Source organism: Bos mutus, chromosome 4 (assembly GCF_027580195.1).
Source record: "Bos mutus isolate GX-2022 chromosome 4, NWIPB_WYAK_1.1, whole genome shotgun sequence".
Taxonomy (NCBI): domain Eukaryota; kingdom Metazoa; phylum Chordata; class Mammalia; order Artiodactyla; family Bovidae; genus Bos; species Bos mutus.
The window spans coordinates 113,166,484-113,182,491 of NC_091620.1; the positions used below are offsets into that span (position 1 = coordinate 113,166,484).

The window sequence follows — 16,008 nt, forward strand, 5'->3', positions numbered from 1 at the left end:
CCTCTGTGCGGAAGAAAGGCTGGGATGAGAACCTCCCAGGATCCAAATCTGTGGGAACCTTGACCTTGAATACCCAGCCTTCGCCCCATGAGAAGAGGATGCACCTATCCAAGTTGCCAGCAGTGGGATCTGCTGCTGCAGAGCAGCTGGGCCGTCCCCGGCTCTGACATTTAACTGCACTCATGGGAGGGATTTCGTGCTGAGCGGCTTGTCACATTGGCATAACCTCTGGGCTGGTGAGAACCAGAATCCTGCTCTCTGCTCAAAGCGCAAATGTCACAGGAACTCCTGGGAGGAGGAGGGCGGGGAGGTGCCCTGGACTTAAGGAACCCATCAGGAACCCCATGGGTGGGGGCGCCTCATCCTGAGTGTCAGGGTCTGAAATTCCAGGCCCTGGGCTCCTGACTAGAGCTGAGGGGGTGAGGCTAAGGGTCTGAGACCCCTCACCACAGCAGTGAACATGCCTTTAGGTAAGTCCAAGGAAAACCTCACCATGCAAGCATGGAGCTGCAGTGGAGTTTCCTTTGAACTTGAGCTGTCTGCTTCCCTCCAAGTGACTCTTGGGAGACAGCTGTCCTGGGTGCTCCCCAGGTCTGTCTGCAGCCCCGAGTATACCCCACGCCCAGGCTCATGGACCACAGACAAAGAGGCCCACTTTGGTGATCCACGCTGGGCAGTCTCAGCACCACGCAGCCCACTCTGAGATAAAATAAACGAAATATTTTTTCCGCACACTGATCGCCCCTCTGCTGATTTAACTTATTTGAAACTAACCATCTCTCTCATGTCCCAGGGTCTCAGGGCAGGGGACTGACCTTGTAACCGAGCAGGACCCTATGGGGCTGGAAACAGACCCCTCCCCCATAGCCTTTGCGGTGGCTCCTCTCTGCAGTACCCAGATAATAGTATCTGACATGCACTTCCTGAGTTGTTTTACAGATGATAAAATCCCTACAACATGGAAGAAATTAACTACCTGATGACCATGAGCACATAGCTCCCAGCCTTTCGGCACCTGAGAATTGATCATGTGAACCCCTGTGATCCTACCCCGTGGCCTCACCATCAACCAACAAGAGGAGGAGCTGATCACTACCTTGAGACTTTAACAATGCTTTCCAGAAACCCACCGGGAGTTCGGGTGTTTTGAACGTTAGCTGTCCTGGACTCCTTGCTGGAGGCCTGCAAGAAATACGGCACTATCCTTCACCACAACCTGTGTCAGATGACTTGCTTTACTGCACAGGGGCCAGTGGACCCAGGTTGGCTCAGTAACAACCTAGGCGGCTGGAGGGAAATCAGAGTCGCCACGTTTGGAGCCCACACGATCTGGACTGCAGTCCTGCTTCCATCACTTACTAGCTGTGTGACCTTAGGCAGATCACTCAACCTCTCTGGGCTTCAGTTGTTTCAGCTATAAAAGAGAAAATAACAAAGTTTCTCCCCAAGAAAATGACTGTGAGGATTAGGGGCAATGATACAAGTGCATTGCCTGACACCCAACAGGTGCTAAGCTGACAGCTGCCCTCCCCTTCTTCAACCATGGATGTAGGCTTACCCCCGGCATGATGATCTTCTCGACGTCCTCGATGATGGCCTCAAATGTCTCTGGCTCCTGCGGGGCGGTGGTGGGGATCAGGGGGCGCAGGTAGCCTGGATCCACGTCAGGGAACACCTGGCGCCCTTCAATGCCCTCCAAGTAGTCAGCCACGTAATCCACCATTTCCTTCCCCCGCCTGCGGAACTCGCTTGCATTCATGGTAACTGGCCTTCCTCAGACGCAAAAGCTGCACAGAGAGAAGAGAAATCAGTTGCAGATGTGACGATGCCTCATCTGTAGTGGAGCAGATCCAAGCCAACCACGGGGGCTGCTGGGGCAGAGAACCAAACACCCCTGACTCCACCCAGACTCTGAGTCAGTTACACTTTTCCATGTCCATATGGGTTTGGAGACTGTAGCAAAGTACTTATTCTACTATTCACCAGCTACTCAGCTAACCACAATGCCACGTCTCTGTCTCATTTCTTTTCCTGTCTGTATCATGAAATGGACCAGGCACACATTTATTTCCATGGTCCATTGCAACTTTAATAACAAGCCTTGGTTTCCAAATCGTGCCTTATTCTTCATGGGCTGTGGGACAGAGACTCTCTGAGTCTCCCTTTATCTGAGAAAAGCAGATGACCATGCTGATCTTTCCGGAAGGTAGAAAGGCAGCCACGTGGCCGGTGTCCAGCATGAGCACAGCCTGGATAGGATAAGCCCCATCAGCAAGTCTTCTATCTCTATCTTGACTTTCTATATCATCACCAGATGGGACCACACCTCTCCATACAACCTGCTTCTTTCCTCATCACATAACATCCAGGTGATCCTGGTCCTCTGTGGTGGTAACATTCCATAAAGAATCCATGAACTCTGAATTAGCAAACACTGGACCTTTCCCAGAGAAAATGCAAGGTTACATTTATGTGCATTTCTAGTCACATTTTTGTCAATCAATCAATACATAATCTTTTTTCTGTTCCCTTTGGTGCGTTAGTCGCTCAGTTGTGTCTGACTCTTTGAGATCCCATGGACTGTAACCCGCCAGGATAGACTGTCCATAGAATTCTATTGGCAAGAGTGGGCAGCCATTCCCTTCTCCAGAGGATCTTCCCAACCCAGGGACTGAACCGAGGTCTTCCACATTGCAGGCAGATTCTTTACCATCTGAGCCTCCAGGGAAGGCCCAAGAAAGCTGGAATTAGCTTTGATTTGTAACCAGGCCTATTGAATCCTACTACTGTTGTCCAGAGACATTAACATTTGCCATTTGAAATCAGGCATGTATGCATGCTAAGTCACTTCAGCTGTGTTGGACTCTTTGCTACCCTATGGACTGTAGCCCACCAGGCTCCTCTGTCCATGGGATTCTCCTGGCAAGAATATTGGAGTGGGTTGCCATTTTCGTCTCCAGGGGATCTTCCCCACCCAGGAGTCAAACGCATGTCTTTATGTCTCCTGCATTGGCAGGCAGGTTCTTTACCACTAGCACCACCTGGGAAACCCTGCTGCTGCTGCTAAGTCGCTTCAGTCGTGTCCGACTCTGTGCGACCCCGTAGACGGCAGCCCACCAGGCTCCCCCGTCCCTGGGATTCTCCAGGCAAGAACACTGGAGTGGGTTGCCATTTCCTTCTCCAATGCAGGAAAGTGAAAAGTCAAAGTGAAGTCACTCAGTCGTGTCCGACTCTTCGCAACCCCATGGACTGCAGCCCACCAGGCCCCTCCGTCCATGGGATTTTCCAGGCAAGAGTACTGGAGTGGGGTGCCATCGCCTTCTCCATGGGAAACCCTATTTCCTTTTAAATACACTTTATTTAATACACCTTGGCCCCATTGACTTTGAACTTCTGGCCAAGAACTCTTTAACTCATGAATGTCACTTATCTAATACATGTGTTTTCTCCCTAAGGCACATCACAGCCTTCTTGCATGTAGGACCCCTGGAATGCACGTCAGCACTATATTTGGGGGCCATTTTTAATAGTCAGGTAACCAAGAATAACATAAAGACACAGCAGTAATTAGACCACTTGCTGAAGCAACTAGGCAGAGTGTTGCCTTATTAGATTCTGCTGGCAACAAGCCCCTTGGGCAACTTAAATTTTTAATCCTTTTATGTCTGTGTGCCCAAGAATGATCATAAAGGCACCATTGTGGCGACTAATAATACAAATGAATTGTTGAAAACAGTTGTACCTGCATATAGAAAATCTATGAATAGTAAGCATGGACTATATTTTCCAAACTGGAAATGTGGACAACACAAAGAAAGAAAAATATTCATCTAGAATCCCACCACTCAAAAATTCTGGCACACACCCTTCCCTGTTGTTTCTTATAAGAGACAATTGTATGCTAAGTCATGGATACATTTCTTAATTCTAATAGTTCGAAGATTCATAAATCAAGATTAGTTTTCCTGTGGGAGTAAGTGTTGGGAGACGGCTCTACAAGCCACTGTATCTAGCTGATGATCTTGAGATCATGTTCTCAGCACTTCTTCCTTCGTTTCCCATCATCTGTGTTGCTTTTCTTTTATTTTTTTGACAATTTTAATGTTAAACATATCAAGACAGGTTTTACTCAAGACTATTGCAATAGGAGAGGGAGACTGTCTCCCAAATACAACAGGGGTCAGTGGGGATTTCCAGAAGACAGGTAGAGCTAGGAAGCAGATGGTACTTTACTAAGAATAGTTTGGCTGGGTGTCCAGGAGGAGGAAGAAGAGCTGAATTGTATCCCAAGGGCAGAAGCTCTCTAGATAAACCAACTTAGCATGATTTTCTGCTACAGCTGGGCTCAGCTCCCTGAGGCCAGAAGGAGGAAGAAGAGCTGAATTGTATCCCAAGGACAGAAGCTCTCTAGATAAACCAACTTAGCCTGGTTTTCTGCTACAGATGGGCTCAGCTCCCTGAGGTGCAAACCTGCACTCAGGAGCGGGCTCAGAGAAGCCTGAGTGAGTCTGGCTGAGGAGAGTGTCTCTGAAACGGGGAATCAGCCTGTGGTGGCTCTCCTCTCTTGGCCTTCTCTCCAAAGTTCTCTGTTCAGATATCCTCCAGGAATAGTATAGAAGCCACCCATGGAAGGTTCCAGGCTCCATCAAGGCTACTGACTGGGTCAAACCTCCACATCCAGATGATTGTTTGGGGGTACAATTTTCACAAGTGAACGCATGAGTGACGGTGACTGGATATGATATAGGATTTGATTCTAAATTTCAGCAACAGCAAAGGCTAAAATAATAGCATGAGAAACACCAAACTGAGTCTTTGAGTTTCCATTGCACCTTTGTGTTTCATAAGCTGCAGGTCAAGGGGGCTTATCCAAAATATCGTGGCCAGAATTTCCAAAGGCTCTGAGTGCAAAGCCATGAAGCCTTCGTTATATGTACACTTTCGGGTTCATAATTCCTTGGGCCTGAAGGCTTCTAAATTTATTTTTCACTTGGAACAACTCTGATTATGTCAAATGTCACACATAGAGTAAAACTAGGTTTTACTTCAAATTGCCGTATTTTAAATTGACTTGATTCAAATTCAACCAAAATTGCATCAAACAGCTGATCTTTTTGCTAGCTTGTTTTCTTTCACGAAGTAATTATGAGTACATTTCCCAGGTTGATAAATACTTTTCTATTGCGTGATTTCTCCCAATTGCATAGTGTTCCAGAGGGTGAATGTGCTGTGTTCACAACGTACCTCACTATTGTTGAATATCTACGTCATCCCTGGTTATCACCTACGTTAGTGGGGACAGTTGGTGTAGCCTAACGGCCAACCCTGCACGATCAAGAACTAAAAGACTCTGCACAGCATGACATAGATGCCACTGTGGTTTCCTTTTCCTCAACTGAACACAAACACAATAATAAAGCTCTGTCTCAAATAATTTTTATCATAATTAGATAAGTACATGGGAACAGCTGAGGAAAAGAGGCACAAAATAAGCATTCAATACATGTTAGATTTTCTATAAAGCACTGAAATATACAACCTCAATCTTTTGTTTCTTCACTGTTTTGTGTCAAAATTTTCTTAGGAAAAGTATTTATTCTATAATTCCTTTAGAACAAATTATTATAGAGATACGTATTTTGTGTGCATGCTCGGTCATTCCATCATGTCCAACTCTCTGCCACCCCATGGACTGTAGCCCGCCAGGCTCCTCTGTCCATGGGATTTCCCAGGCAAGAATACTGGACTGAGTTGCCATTTCCTCCTCCAGGGGATCTTCCCAACCCAGGGATTGAACCCAAGTTCCCTATGTCTCCTGTGTCCATTGGCAAGTGGATTCTTTACCGCTGGGTCACCTGGTTAAAATTATATGGCCAGACTTGTCCCCAAAAAATATTTTTGCCAAATTACTCACTCACAGGGACTGTATAAAAACTCTAGATTTGCCACACAATGGCAAGCACTGGGCTTGAGATACGTTTTCAGCTTTGCCAGTCAGGCAAAGTTTCGTGATTTCCTTTTATGTTGATCTATGAAGACAAATAGTTTTCTCACACGACTTTGGATAGTGGTGTGAGATTTCTTTTCTTGGATTTCCTTTTTAATGAACTGCTTGTTCATTACATTTTTAGATGTTTTCTTATTTAATTACAAGAACACTAATATAATAAATACTTGCACCCTATAATAAATACTTATACCCTATGTGTGATATATTTTGCAGACATTTTCCTCATTTTTATTTGATATAGTTTTGCTTTTAATTTTATTCTGACCTATAAGAATTCTAATGTAGTCAGATCTCAGGATCTGTTTCTTTGTGATTTGTTCCTTGTGCAAGATTATTAAAAAAGGCTTCTTAGAGTAAATATTCTCACAACCTCTATTTGCCCTACTAAGGCTCCAGGGATGCTCTGAGGCTTCAGAAGGATGCTTAGGTTCCTGGAGTATCAGCCGCTCTCTTCTAATGGGAATACATGAGTATGGATAGCCAAATGGGAGGTCTTGGGAAAAATAAACTGACAGATGCACCAACTTACCCTTCCGAAGAAATATTCCCAGTCAAATTGTAAGATAAGACCTGATTATTATTTTCTAATCATTCTGTCCTTTATTTGCCAATTCTTTCCCACAAAGACTTTTCCAGAAGACTTTTAGTACAAAGTCACAGAGAATCTTGTGTTCATTGTGGAGCTGTTTGCTGTCTCAGCCCTCAAGCTGAGCAAATATTGTCTGGAAGATGTAAGCGATGATAAAGGTTATGACTGATGCCTTTCCGGGCCTTGGAACGGTGGCTGTTGACATTATCTGGTTGCAGCTGCAGCCCTGTGGTGAGCCCCACCTGCTCGAGGCCGTATGAACCCGTCTGCAGGCCCCCAGGCCTCCTGACTGACCCTTAGGCCATTCGTTTTTGTATTGCATCATTTCACTGTCATCCCCTGCTAACTGCGGGCTTCTCTAAGCAGAGTCCTCAACTCTTTATTTTGGTTTCTCAGGACCAATCAGACCCTACACCACAGTAAGTACCGTGACTGTTTTCTGAATGAGGAACGAGAAAATGAATGAGTGGAAGACCTTTTTGTCCTCTGAACATTTTCTTTCTGACATATTAGATCCTACTCTCTACCTTTAAGACAGCCATAAACCAGTTCATCATGTACCTCCCACAAAAACAGGAGACAGTTTGCCCTTTCCCCAGGGAATCCTGAGCCTTCTCCCAGACTCCTGTGTACAGTTCACGCTGAGCCTTTAACCCTGCAGGTTTAGAACCGACCTGGTTTCCCCAGTCTTGCACCCAGAAGTTCATCTTGGATTTGAGCTACCCTCTGCTCTGGCCCCAGCAGTCCTTGTGGTCCTAGTTGAAAATATTCCCCTTCCTGGACTCCTGGAATTCTGCCTTTGCCACAGGTGTTTGGAGAGAGCTGGGTGCAGGCTCCAGCCAATTCTTCCCTGGCGGTGGGGGTTGGGTGGGCCCTGTGCAGAGCTTACGAGGTGACTGCACAGCCAGCCCTGAACACACAGGGCCAGCCACTCCCACCGCACAGGGCTCTGAGTACGGTCATGCCTCTGGGCGGAACATCAGAACCAAGGTGGTTTGCATCTGTCCATGGTCCTGCCTGTGGATTCAGACAAACCTTTATTTTGGTTTCAAACCCTGGGACAGCAGACTCTTCAATCAACCTTTCCTGGCTTTCCTTCTCTATCAGGATAAAAAGAGAAGTGCTTACTTTAAAAAAAAAAAAAAACACCACTATTCCAGGAAAAACAAACCATAATTTATGTTTCAAAAAACACTTCTCCCTCTGGAACTGTGAGGCCTTGTCTCTTTTTTAAAACCTCAAGCACATGAATACTGGGCGCAAAACTAAATTGGCTCATCTCCCCCTAAATTGACTGGTTTCTGGATGATCATCCTCTCTATGGGCACAAAGAGAATAAACAATCCTGACGGGAAAAAGGCTTCTAGCCAAGGCTGTCAGGAAGCCTCCAGCAATGAGACCTATCTAACAATAAGAATGGTGATCTGTTAACCTGTTTGGGAAAAAAAAAATCCTCTAACATCGTTTGTGCCACTTAACACGCTAACTAACAGTGAGATATTTAGGGGCCTTAAGGCCAGGTGGGGGGTGCAGACTGTGTTCTGGAGCTGGGACTCGGGCCATTAGTGCAAAGCCACAACTTTGTTAGGCTCACCCGGATGGAGCTGGTACCGTGGAGGAGACGACCAGCATCACAAAGGAGGTGGGTACCTCTGCCCTTCAACCTCCCACCAGCACCCTCCATTGGCAAAATGCTCCCAGGACCCAGGTGCCCTTGTAATTGGGGAAACACAGCCTGTGAGGGCCCCAGGGGAGCAGGGAGAGGCAGGAACAGAGGCCCCAAAAGGCAGTCCTGACTTGCTGCATGCTTTACCACATCTGTGCCACTGCTACCCTCATCGTACAGGAGGAAGAGGTGCTGAGAGTCTTCCCAGGGATGAATGCAGAGCTGAGGCAGAGCCCGTGTATCCTGCCAAGCACTCTGTCCTCTCTATACTCTCTTACCACTTTCTTACACTCATACAATTACTTTACCTAAGCTGAGGTGTTCTTGGTGAAATAGGGACTCTTGCATCAGTTTAAAAATGGTCAACATTACCATGCATGCTGGAGACTGTGTGGAAAAAAGGGAATCCTCCTACATTATCAGTGGGAATGTGATTGGTGCAGCCACTATGGAGAACAGTATGGAGGGTCCTTAAACAAACTAAAAATAGAGCTACCATATGACCCTTCAATCCTACTCCTGGGCAAATATCTGGCTTCAAAAAGATACATGCACCCCAACGTTCACTGCAGCACTATTTACAATAGCCAAGATATGGAAGCAGCCTAGATACCCACTGTCAGCTGAATGGATAAAGAAGACAGGGTACATATATTGAAGGGAACAGTAAAAAGTGAAACAGTGAAGTCGCGTCTGACTCTTTGCGACCCCATGGACTGTAGCCTACCAGGATCCTCCGTCCATGGGATTTTCCAGGCAAGAGTACCAGAGTGCATTGCCATTTCCTTTTCCAGGGGATCTTCCCAACCCAGAGATCGAACCTGGGTCTCCTGCATTGTAGGCAGATGCTTTGCTCTCTGAGCCACCGGAATGGAATAGTACTCAGCCATTAAAAAGAATGAAATCATGTCATTTGCAGCAACATGGATGGACCTGAGATTAGCATATTAAGTGACAAATGAATTTATCCACAAAACAGAAATAGACTCAGAGAAGATGGACTTGTGGGTGCCAAGGGGGAGGGGCAGCGGGGGCGGGGTGGACTAGAAGCTTGGGGTTAGCAGACACGAACTATTACATGCAGGGTGGATAAACACCAGGGTCTACTATGCAGCACAGGGAGCTATAATCAATATCCCGTGATAAAGCATAAAAGAAAACAGTATTTTAAAAAATATATGTATGTGTAACAGAATCACTTTACTGCACAGCAAAACTTACAACATTGTAAATCAAGTACAGTTCAACACAATTTTTCTTTTAAAAAATGGTCAACATTTACATTAACTTACATGTACTAAGTGCAATGTCAACTTTTTGCAGGGGCTCCAGTTAATCTTCCTAACAATCTTATCAAGACTATTATCACCTCCTGAGCAATAAATCCACTGAGGCTCAGAGAGACAGGACGCAGCACTCTGACCCCTGACCCACCACAAACTGAATGCACTGGACTCAAACACAGGCACAGTGCATCTCCAACAGCTTGGGGGTTTCCTGGAAACAGTACGATCAACCCTCTAGATCAGAATGAAAAACCAGTTTTTCCCTGAGATTCCGGGAATGATTTCCTAGATGCTCCCTAGAGGCCAGGAGGAGGCAGTCTCCAAGGGCACCTCCCTTCTCCTGATTGCATCCCTGACACAGGGTAACTAGGAGGACAAGCTACTTGCCACATTTCATTGCAGGTGGGCCTCTGGCCAGGCCACTGGGCCTCCACGCCTCCGTCTTCAGTCTGTAAAATGGCACAGCGCTAAGCATCACATAGGGTTCTAAGTAGGGCACACCACCGCTTCTGTGGTCCATGCCATGGCAACATCACCAGGAGTTTGCTGTCAGAGGGGAACCCCACAGAAGCCTGAGCGATGGGCAGTGGGCTCTCCCTGTCAGGGCTGGACACCAGGGGGCACCTCCTCTCTGGCCAGCTGGGTCTGGATTAGAGAGGTTCCCTACTGCACTTCATAAAACCAGAGTCTTCCTCTCTGCCATCCCTCGACCGTGCTCCTCTTCCCAGCAGTTGTGAGAAGCAGAGAGAGCAGGGGTTAAGGTCAGAGCAACAAACGTGAGTCCTGGCTCTGCTGTAAGTGGCTGGGTAGCCGCCGGCTGGCTCCACGACTTCTGGAGTCCTGGTTTGGCCCCTTGTAATCGGGCAGCGAGATGCTGCAGGCACAGGACACTGCAATTCTCAGACTCAGAATGCTGGCCAGGTCTGGCATTTATGCATCCTTATGTTAGGAAAGAAGCAGGTCAGATCATCACGGGGTCAGACAGAGCGCCAGGGAAGTAGGAGAGAAATGGAGGGTGAGGAGAGAGCATGCCAGCCCTGGATGCAGATCAAACTTAGAGAGGAAAGCCTCGCTCCTCTGACATGAGAATCTCGCATCTGTTTCTGATTCAGTCCCTGCTTAATGAACAGTCCCCATCTTAGTATTTTCCTGGCCAGAAACTCTTTATGAGAAGGAGCCATAAAGAAAGGCACAGCACAATTTTTCAATCTTACTCTCATGGGAAGATACTGATTCCACTCATACTCCTGCAGATGGGTTGGGATGGAATAGACAGCTGGCTGAAAAACTCACAATTTAAGCAACTTCAAAAGTAGAGAATTATTGGTGACATTTAGCCAGTTAATAGTATTTTACTTTATCCCTGAGCTCAGACCATTCAAACAGCTGTCGTCAGGACATGTGTGTCGTTTAGCAGCCTCTTACCACTTATTTTCCCCGAAGCGTAATGACACCGTGTGCAATTACATTAATATCGTGCTCATATGTACCTTATCAATACCTGCTGATTTCAAAGTGTCACATCCCACATTAATTGCAGTTTGTTGGCTGTTGTGAACAGCACTGCTGTGGGGAAAGCAGCCGTGAGCTACCCACCATAGGGCCAAGCACTTCTCCCCTGTTGAATCTGTCCCTCAGAGATAATCATTCCCAATGGGATTCAAAGGTGTGAGTTTTACAGTTCTTTGGTATGTTGCCAAATTTCTTTCCAGAAAAACTAGAATTAAAAAAAATGTCACCCATCAGGCTTCGTAGGCATGAACACGCCATCCCTGCTAGCTTTTCAAATTAAGTTTAAAGTTTTCAAATTTAAGCTTCAAATTAAGCTTAAAATTTTATCGTTTTCACTCCTGTTTACTCTTCTAGGATAGTCACATAAGAACCATCAGTCACTTGAATCTGAACTTTCCTCTTCTGTTTCCATTTTAATTTAGTGTCAGACTAGACCTCCTCCCCCTTAACTTTTTTCCTTATTTTTTTCTCGATCCTTCACCCTGCCCCCTTCTCTTATTCTCTTGGAGTCACGTTAATAATTGATAAAAGGTCACAACCTTCTGCCTTTTTTATAGACTTGAGACGATGTTTTAGCTGCCTGCTTCTTTTCATCACAGGCAGGATGCCCTGTGACTACAATACATATTGACTTCCCAGCTAGAATAAACACCTGCCACCTGCCACTGTGCGTCTAGGCAGTATCTCTGGCACAAGCTTTATGAAGTCCCCACTTTTTCCCACAAATTGGGTCAGGAGTAAACACTGACTTTCTGGATTCACTGTGAACACTCACTCCTTGGGCACGGGTGCAGGCCTGTCACCACATCACTCACGAGCCTGCAACTGAGGATCCCCCAAGTCAAATCCTGGGAACGCTTGCCACTTGGTGGCTCCATCCTATGTTCCAAGAAAACAAAGGAATCGGTGTTGCCTGGCCTTCTGCTGAGTTCGTTGGATGCCTTATATCATTCACACTCTCAGCACCCTGGCCAGTGTTAACTCTGCCATCTTGCTAAGGCTCTGAGGGGCGGATGCTCCTATCGAGGCCAGAGCTGGTAAGAGGAACAGCTCTGCTGGCATTTCCAACCCTGAAGCCAGCCTCCTCCTGACCCCTGTGGCTGGACAGCCACACACACACCTGGGCTGTCTGCCACCTGCGTTCTCACGTGGCCTGAGGAGTCAGAGTGCCCATCCCTAGGGGCTCCCACCTGGGCTGGGGAGACAGAGCCAGTGTTGTCAGGGTCCTGCCTGGTCACCAGAAGACGCTCCAGGTGAGGGCACTGGCCCCAACCTGCGCTGGTCCCAACACGACAGAAACAGGCAGAGGCTGAACGACCCGGCAGAAGCACTTCTCCCCCAGCTCCTCCAAACCCTGACAAATGCTCAATGGTGACCGTCCATGGCCTGGGGTAGCCCTTCACCTCTGCCCTAAATCTCCACAGCAGCTCCGCAAAGCAGCAAAATTATCCCCACTCTCGAGATGAGGAGATGGGCTCAGGGAAGCAGGTGGCTGGACTAAGCCCCTCAGCTCATCAGTGGTTTCACACGTGGTCTGTGAGCTCAGGACACCATCCAATTCCCTTTGGTCTGGGGTCCCCCACACCCCTCACTTACAGGGAACCTCGCTGGATGCAGAGCACAGGGGGACTTTAACCTTTCCTCTGAGGCCGTATTGCTGCCCTCCTGCGCCCCGAGTGTCCTCCTCCAGAAATGCCGAAGAGATCCAAGAGACTGAGGACAGCTTTTCTGAAATACGGAGGGAGTCAAATTTTCCTGCAGTCTCTCCCTAAACTTGCCACCAGACTCAGATGACGAGTTAACAAGGTAAGACCTTCAGAATAAACATCATGAAGAGGGGAAAGTGCGTAAATAAACTGCCCAGCTATTTATTTGAATTCGTGGAAGTTTAAGGAAATGGCAACCCTCTCCAGTGCTCTTGCCTGGAGAAGCCCATGGACCGAAGAGCCTGGTGGACTAAAGTCTCTGTGGTTGCAAAGAGTCAGACACAACTGAGTGGCTAACACTTTCACAAAGGGATTTTGTTTTATTTTGATCATTGTAAGCAAACCGCCAGCCCACCTGCCATGGACCTGGGAGACACAGAGAGGCTGCTGTGAATGTCACGATTTTTTTCAGGAAACACCCAGATTCTCCTCATCTTGCCTGTCTTAACCATTCCAGGGTGACCATTGTCCTGGCTGCTTTTTATGTGGCAACGGTCCCCTCTGTTTTTGGTTCTGTCTCAGAAGAAAAACACTGCTATTTAAATAAGAAATCAACTGTAAAGACCCAACTCTTGGAGCCTGTGAGAGAAATAGGATGAAGGAGAAAACCCAAGTCGCCTACTTGAATTTCCCTTGAAAACGGGAGAAAATAACATACCCTGAGCAGATGGTTCCCTCACCAGAATTAGAATCCCCGCGTTTTCCCACCTGCAGTTTACTTACTTGCTTATTAGTAATATAGATCACATTAATGACCACCTACTGTGTACTTAGCCCTTTGTAAACATCGGACCCAATTGATTTTTACAAGCATCGTGCAGGAGGATGCCCTTCACAGCAGAGGACAAGAGGGGTCCATATTCTCCCCGGGTCTCCATCTCCTGGCCTCTGTGCGCTTCAGATGCACCACGAACCAGCCTGAGAAATCATTTCTACTCGCTCTGTTCTGTTGCTATTATGGCTCAGAGATCATGGGCTAAAAATTATCAGAAGTTTCTGATTCTTTATCTCACCTGTTGCTTAGACATGCCACACACAAAAGCAGGGAACTTAGATTGGCACCAATCTTCTCAAAAAGTTCCGGTAGCCTGCCACACCTGCACACAGCTGATGCACCCCTCCCAGCTGGCCAGAGGAGATCCACCCAGCTGCAATCAACAGGCAAACCTCCCATCCCCAGCATCCCCAAACTTAAGGGCCCCCGGCACCAGGAACTGGCTTCCCCTCTGAGTCTGGTCCCCCCAGGCTATGAGGACAAAGAGCGGTACTCACAGGCAGCCCGAGGTGATTGCTCTCTGTCTCTCCCTCTCTCCTCCTTGGTGACAGTTAAAAGGCACAGAGGATGCAATTGCCATTTATGTAGACAGTGTCCGCCTCCCTAAAGCCAATCAGAGCAGCTCGCTCTGATTATTTACTCTGCAGCATCTCCCCCCACCCCCCGTCCTCCTGCTCCCCACCCTCCGCAGGACGTGAGGGTCCTGAAGGGAAGAGCAGGGACCAGGGACAGCGGAGCCTGCAGGGCCTGGGAGCGGGGAGGGCAAGAAGACAAGGAAAGGGGCTCAGGGTTCCAGGGCCCTGTACAGGAACCAGACCGGGGCCAGTTCTCCTGGAGTCTCTCCAGGCAACCTCTGATCAGCAGAAGGCTCCTGGCTCTCCCAAGGGGCAAAGAAAGGCCGGCCTGGGCAAGGCAAGTGAGAGGACTTGCCCTGCGTCAGTGCTGTACCTGCTTGGGGCCACCGGGCCCCACTGTGCTGTGCAGGGGACTGCCCTGGTCACAGGAGGCTGCAAGGGCCAAGCCCAGGAGCCCAGATGGAGAAACAGAGACAGAGGCAGGCAAGGATTTGAATCCTGGATTCAACACTGAACAGAATTCAATGTCCTGTTCTTTTAGCCCTGAAGCTGACCAGCATTCAAATCAGGGATTTCTTTGAACTTGGGCTTCCCATCTCATCCACCTCACTGCGCAGGCTGATCCAGGCCTTATGGAGCAGGGCTCCTTCCTCAGTTAAGGCGAGCTTAGGTCCCAAGGGCCTGGATCACCTAGGCCAGAGCCCACCTAGGCTTGAGACCAGAGCCCACCTTGGCCGGAGCCCACGTAGGCCAGCAGGGCACCAGCTTCCCCGGCTCCCGCCATCCACTCTCTTATGGCACACATGCTCAGGCACACACACACACACACACACACATAAACTACACAGGGCACACATACACAGCCATGTACACACACACACCATCACAAACATATACACACGTGGCATGTGGTGCAGCCAGGAGCTGGGAACTCCGCACAGACCACAGACAGCCATTCCCCCTTGGCTTTAATGACACAGCATCTGCTCAAAGGGGCATCTGTTTTGCTGGGTTCCCAGCAGGCTGGGGCCAAGGCAGTGGGCGGGGCCAAGGCTGGGCCGGTGGGCGGGGCTTGTGGGCGGGCCGATGGGCGGGGCCTTTAGGGACCCGGGCCCGCCCCGCTCAGCTTCCTCCCTCCCTCCGCCCTGCTCTGAGTGCAGGGATCAGACCTCAGGGTGCTGTGCCGACTGAGCTCGGAACCACCTCGCCAGGAGCCACAGAGGATCTGGTCTCCCGGCCCCGCTCTGCACGATTAGAGGCCTGGAAGGGAGAGGGAAAGTTGGACGGGATGGCTGGAAATCTTGGCTCCAGCAGGATCTGCACGCGGTGCCCGCTGAGCCGGGAGCCTGGCCCAGCGCAGACTCTTGTGAATCCTGTATCACCGTGGAGGCTGAGTGGAGGGATCCAGATGTGATGACCGACCTCTGCGAGAGGGCGCCGTGAGACCAGAGTGAAACCTCCCGTTTCATAGTGACTGCAATAATACTACATTCAGCGTTTAAAAAGTTTCTTGTATAGCCGTTTTTTTTTTCCTATTACACAGAATCACTCAGTCCCTCACAACTCCCATAAGAAGGTAAATATGATCATCACCCCCAGTTTATAGATAAGGAAATGGAGGCCCAGAGAGGCTCAGAAATTTGTCCAGGGTCACACAGCTAGCACACGTGACCTAGCAGGGCATCCTTCACCAGGCAGGCTGGGCACTGCCAGATGAGCTTGCTGTGTGGCAGCTCAGGAGTGGATGCAGATGGTGAGTGAAGAAGCCGAGAGAAAGCCACAGTGGCCAGTTGTGACCAGGGCTAAGAAGCCAAGCCTGTGAGAAGGGAACCGCCCAGAAGGGAGCCCCAACACGGGGCCTGACTGCTCTTGGAGGGCATTTCCAGTTA

At 48.6% G+C, this 16,008-nt stretch overlaps 1 protein-coding gene across 3 annotated transcripts in view; it reads right to left on the bottom strand.

Annotated features, from left to right (window-relative positions):
• Window positions 1–16,008, bottom strand: part of DDC (dopa decarboxylase) — a 106,353-nt gene that overhangs the window by 80,136 nt on the left and 10,209 nt on the right. For 2 of the 3 annotated variants that reach the window (XM_070369911.1, XM_005909966.2), the window contains exon 2: window positions 1,559–1,787. In XM_070369911.1, the coding sequence (XP_070226012.1) occupies window positions 1,559–1,759 (201 nt within the window). In that variant the 5' untranslated portion in view covers window positions 1,760–1,787. Of the gene's footprint in view, window positions 1–1,558; window positions 1,788–1,983; window positions 2,121–16,008 lie in introns of those variants that run through there. The other variant, XM_070369912.1, reaches the window with a different exon arrangement.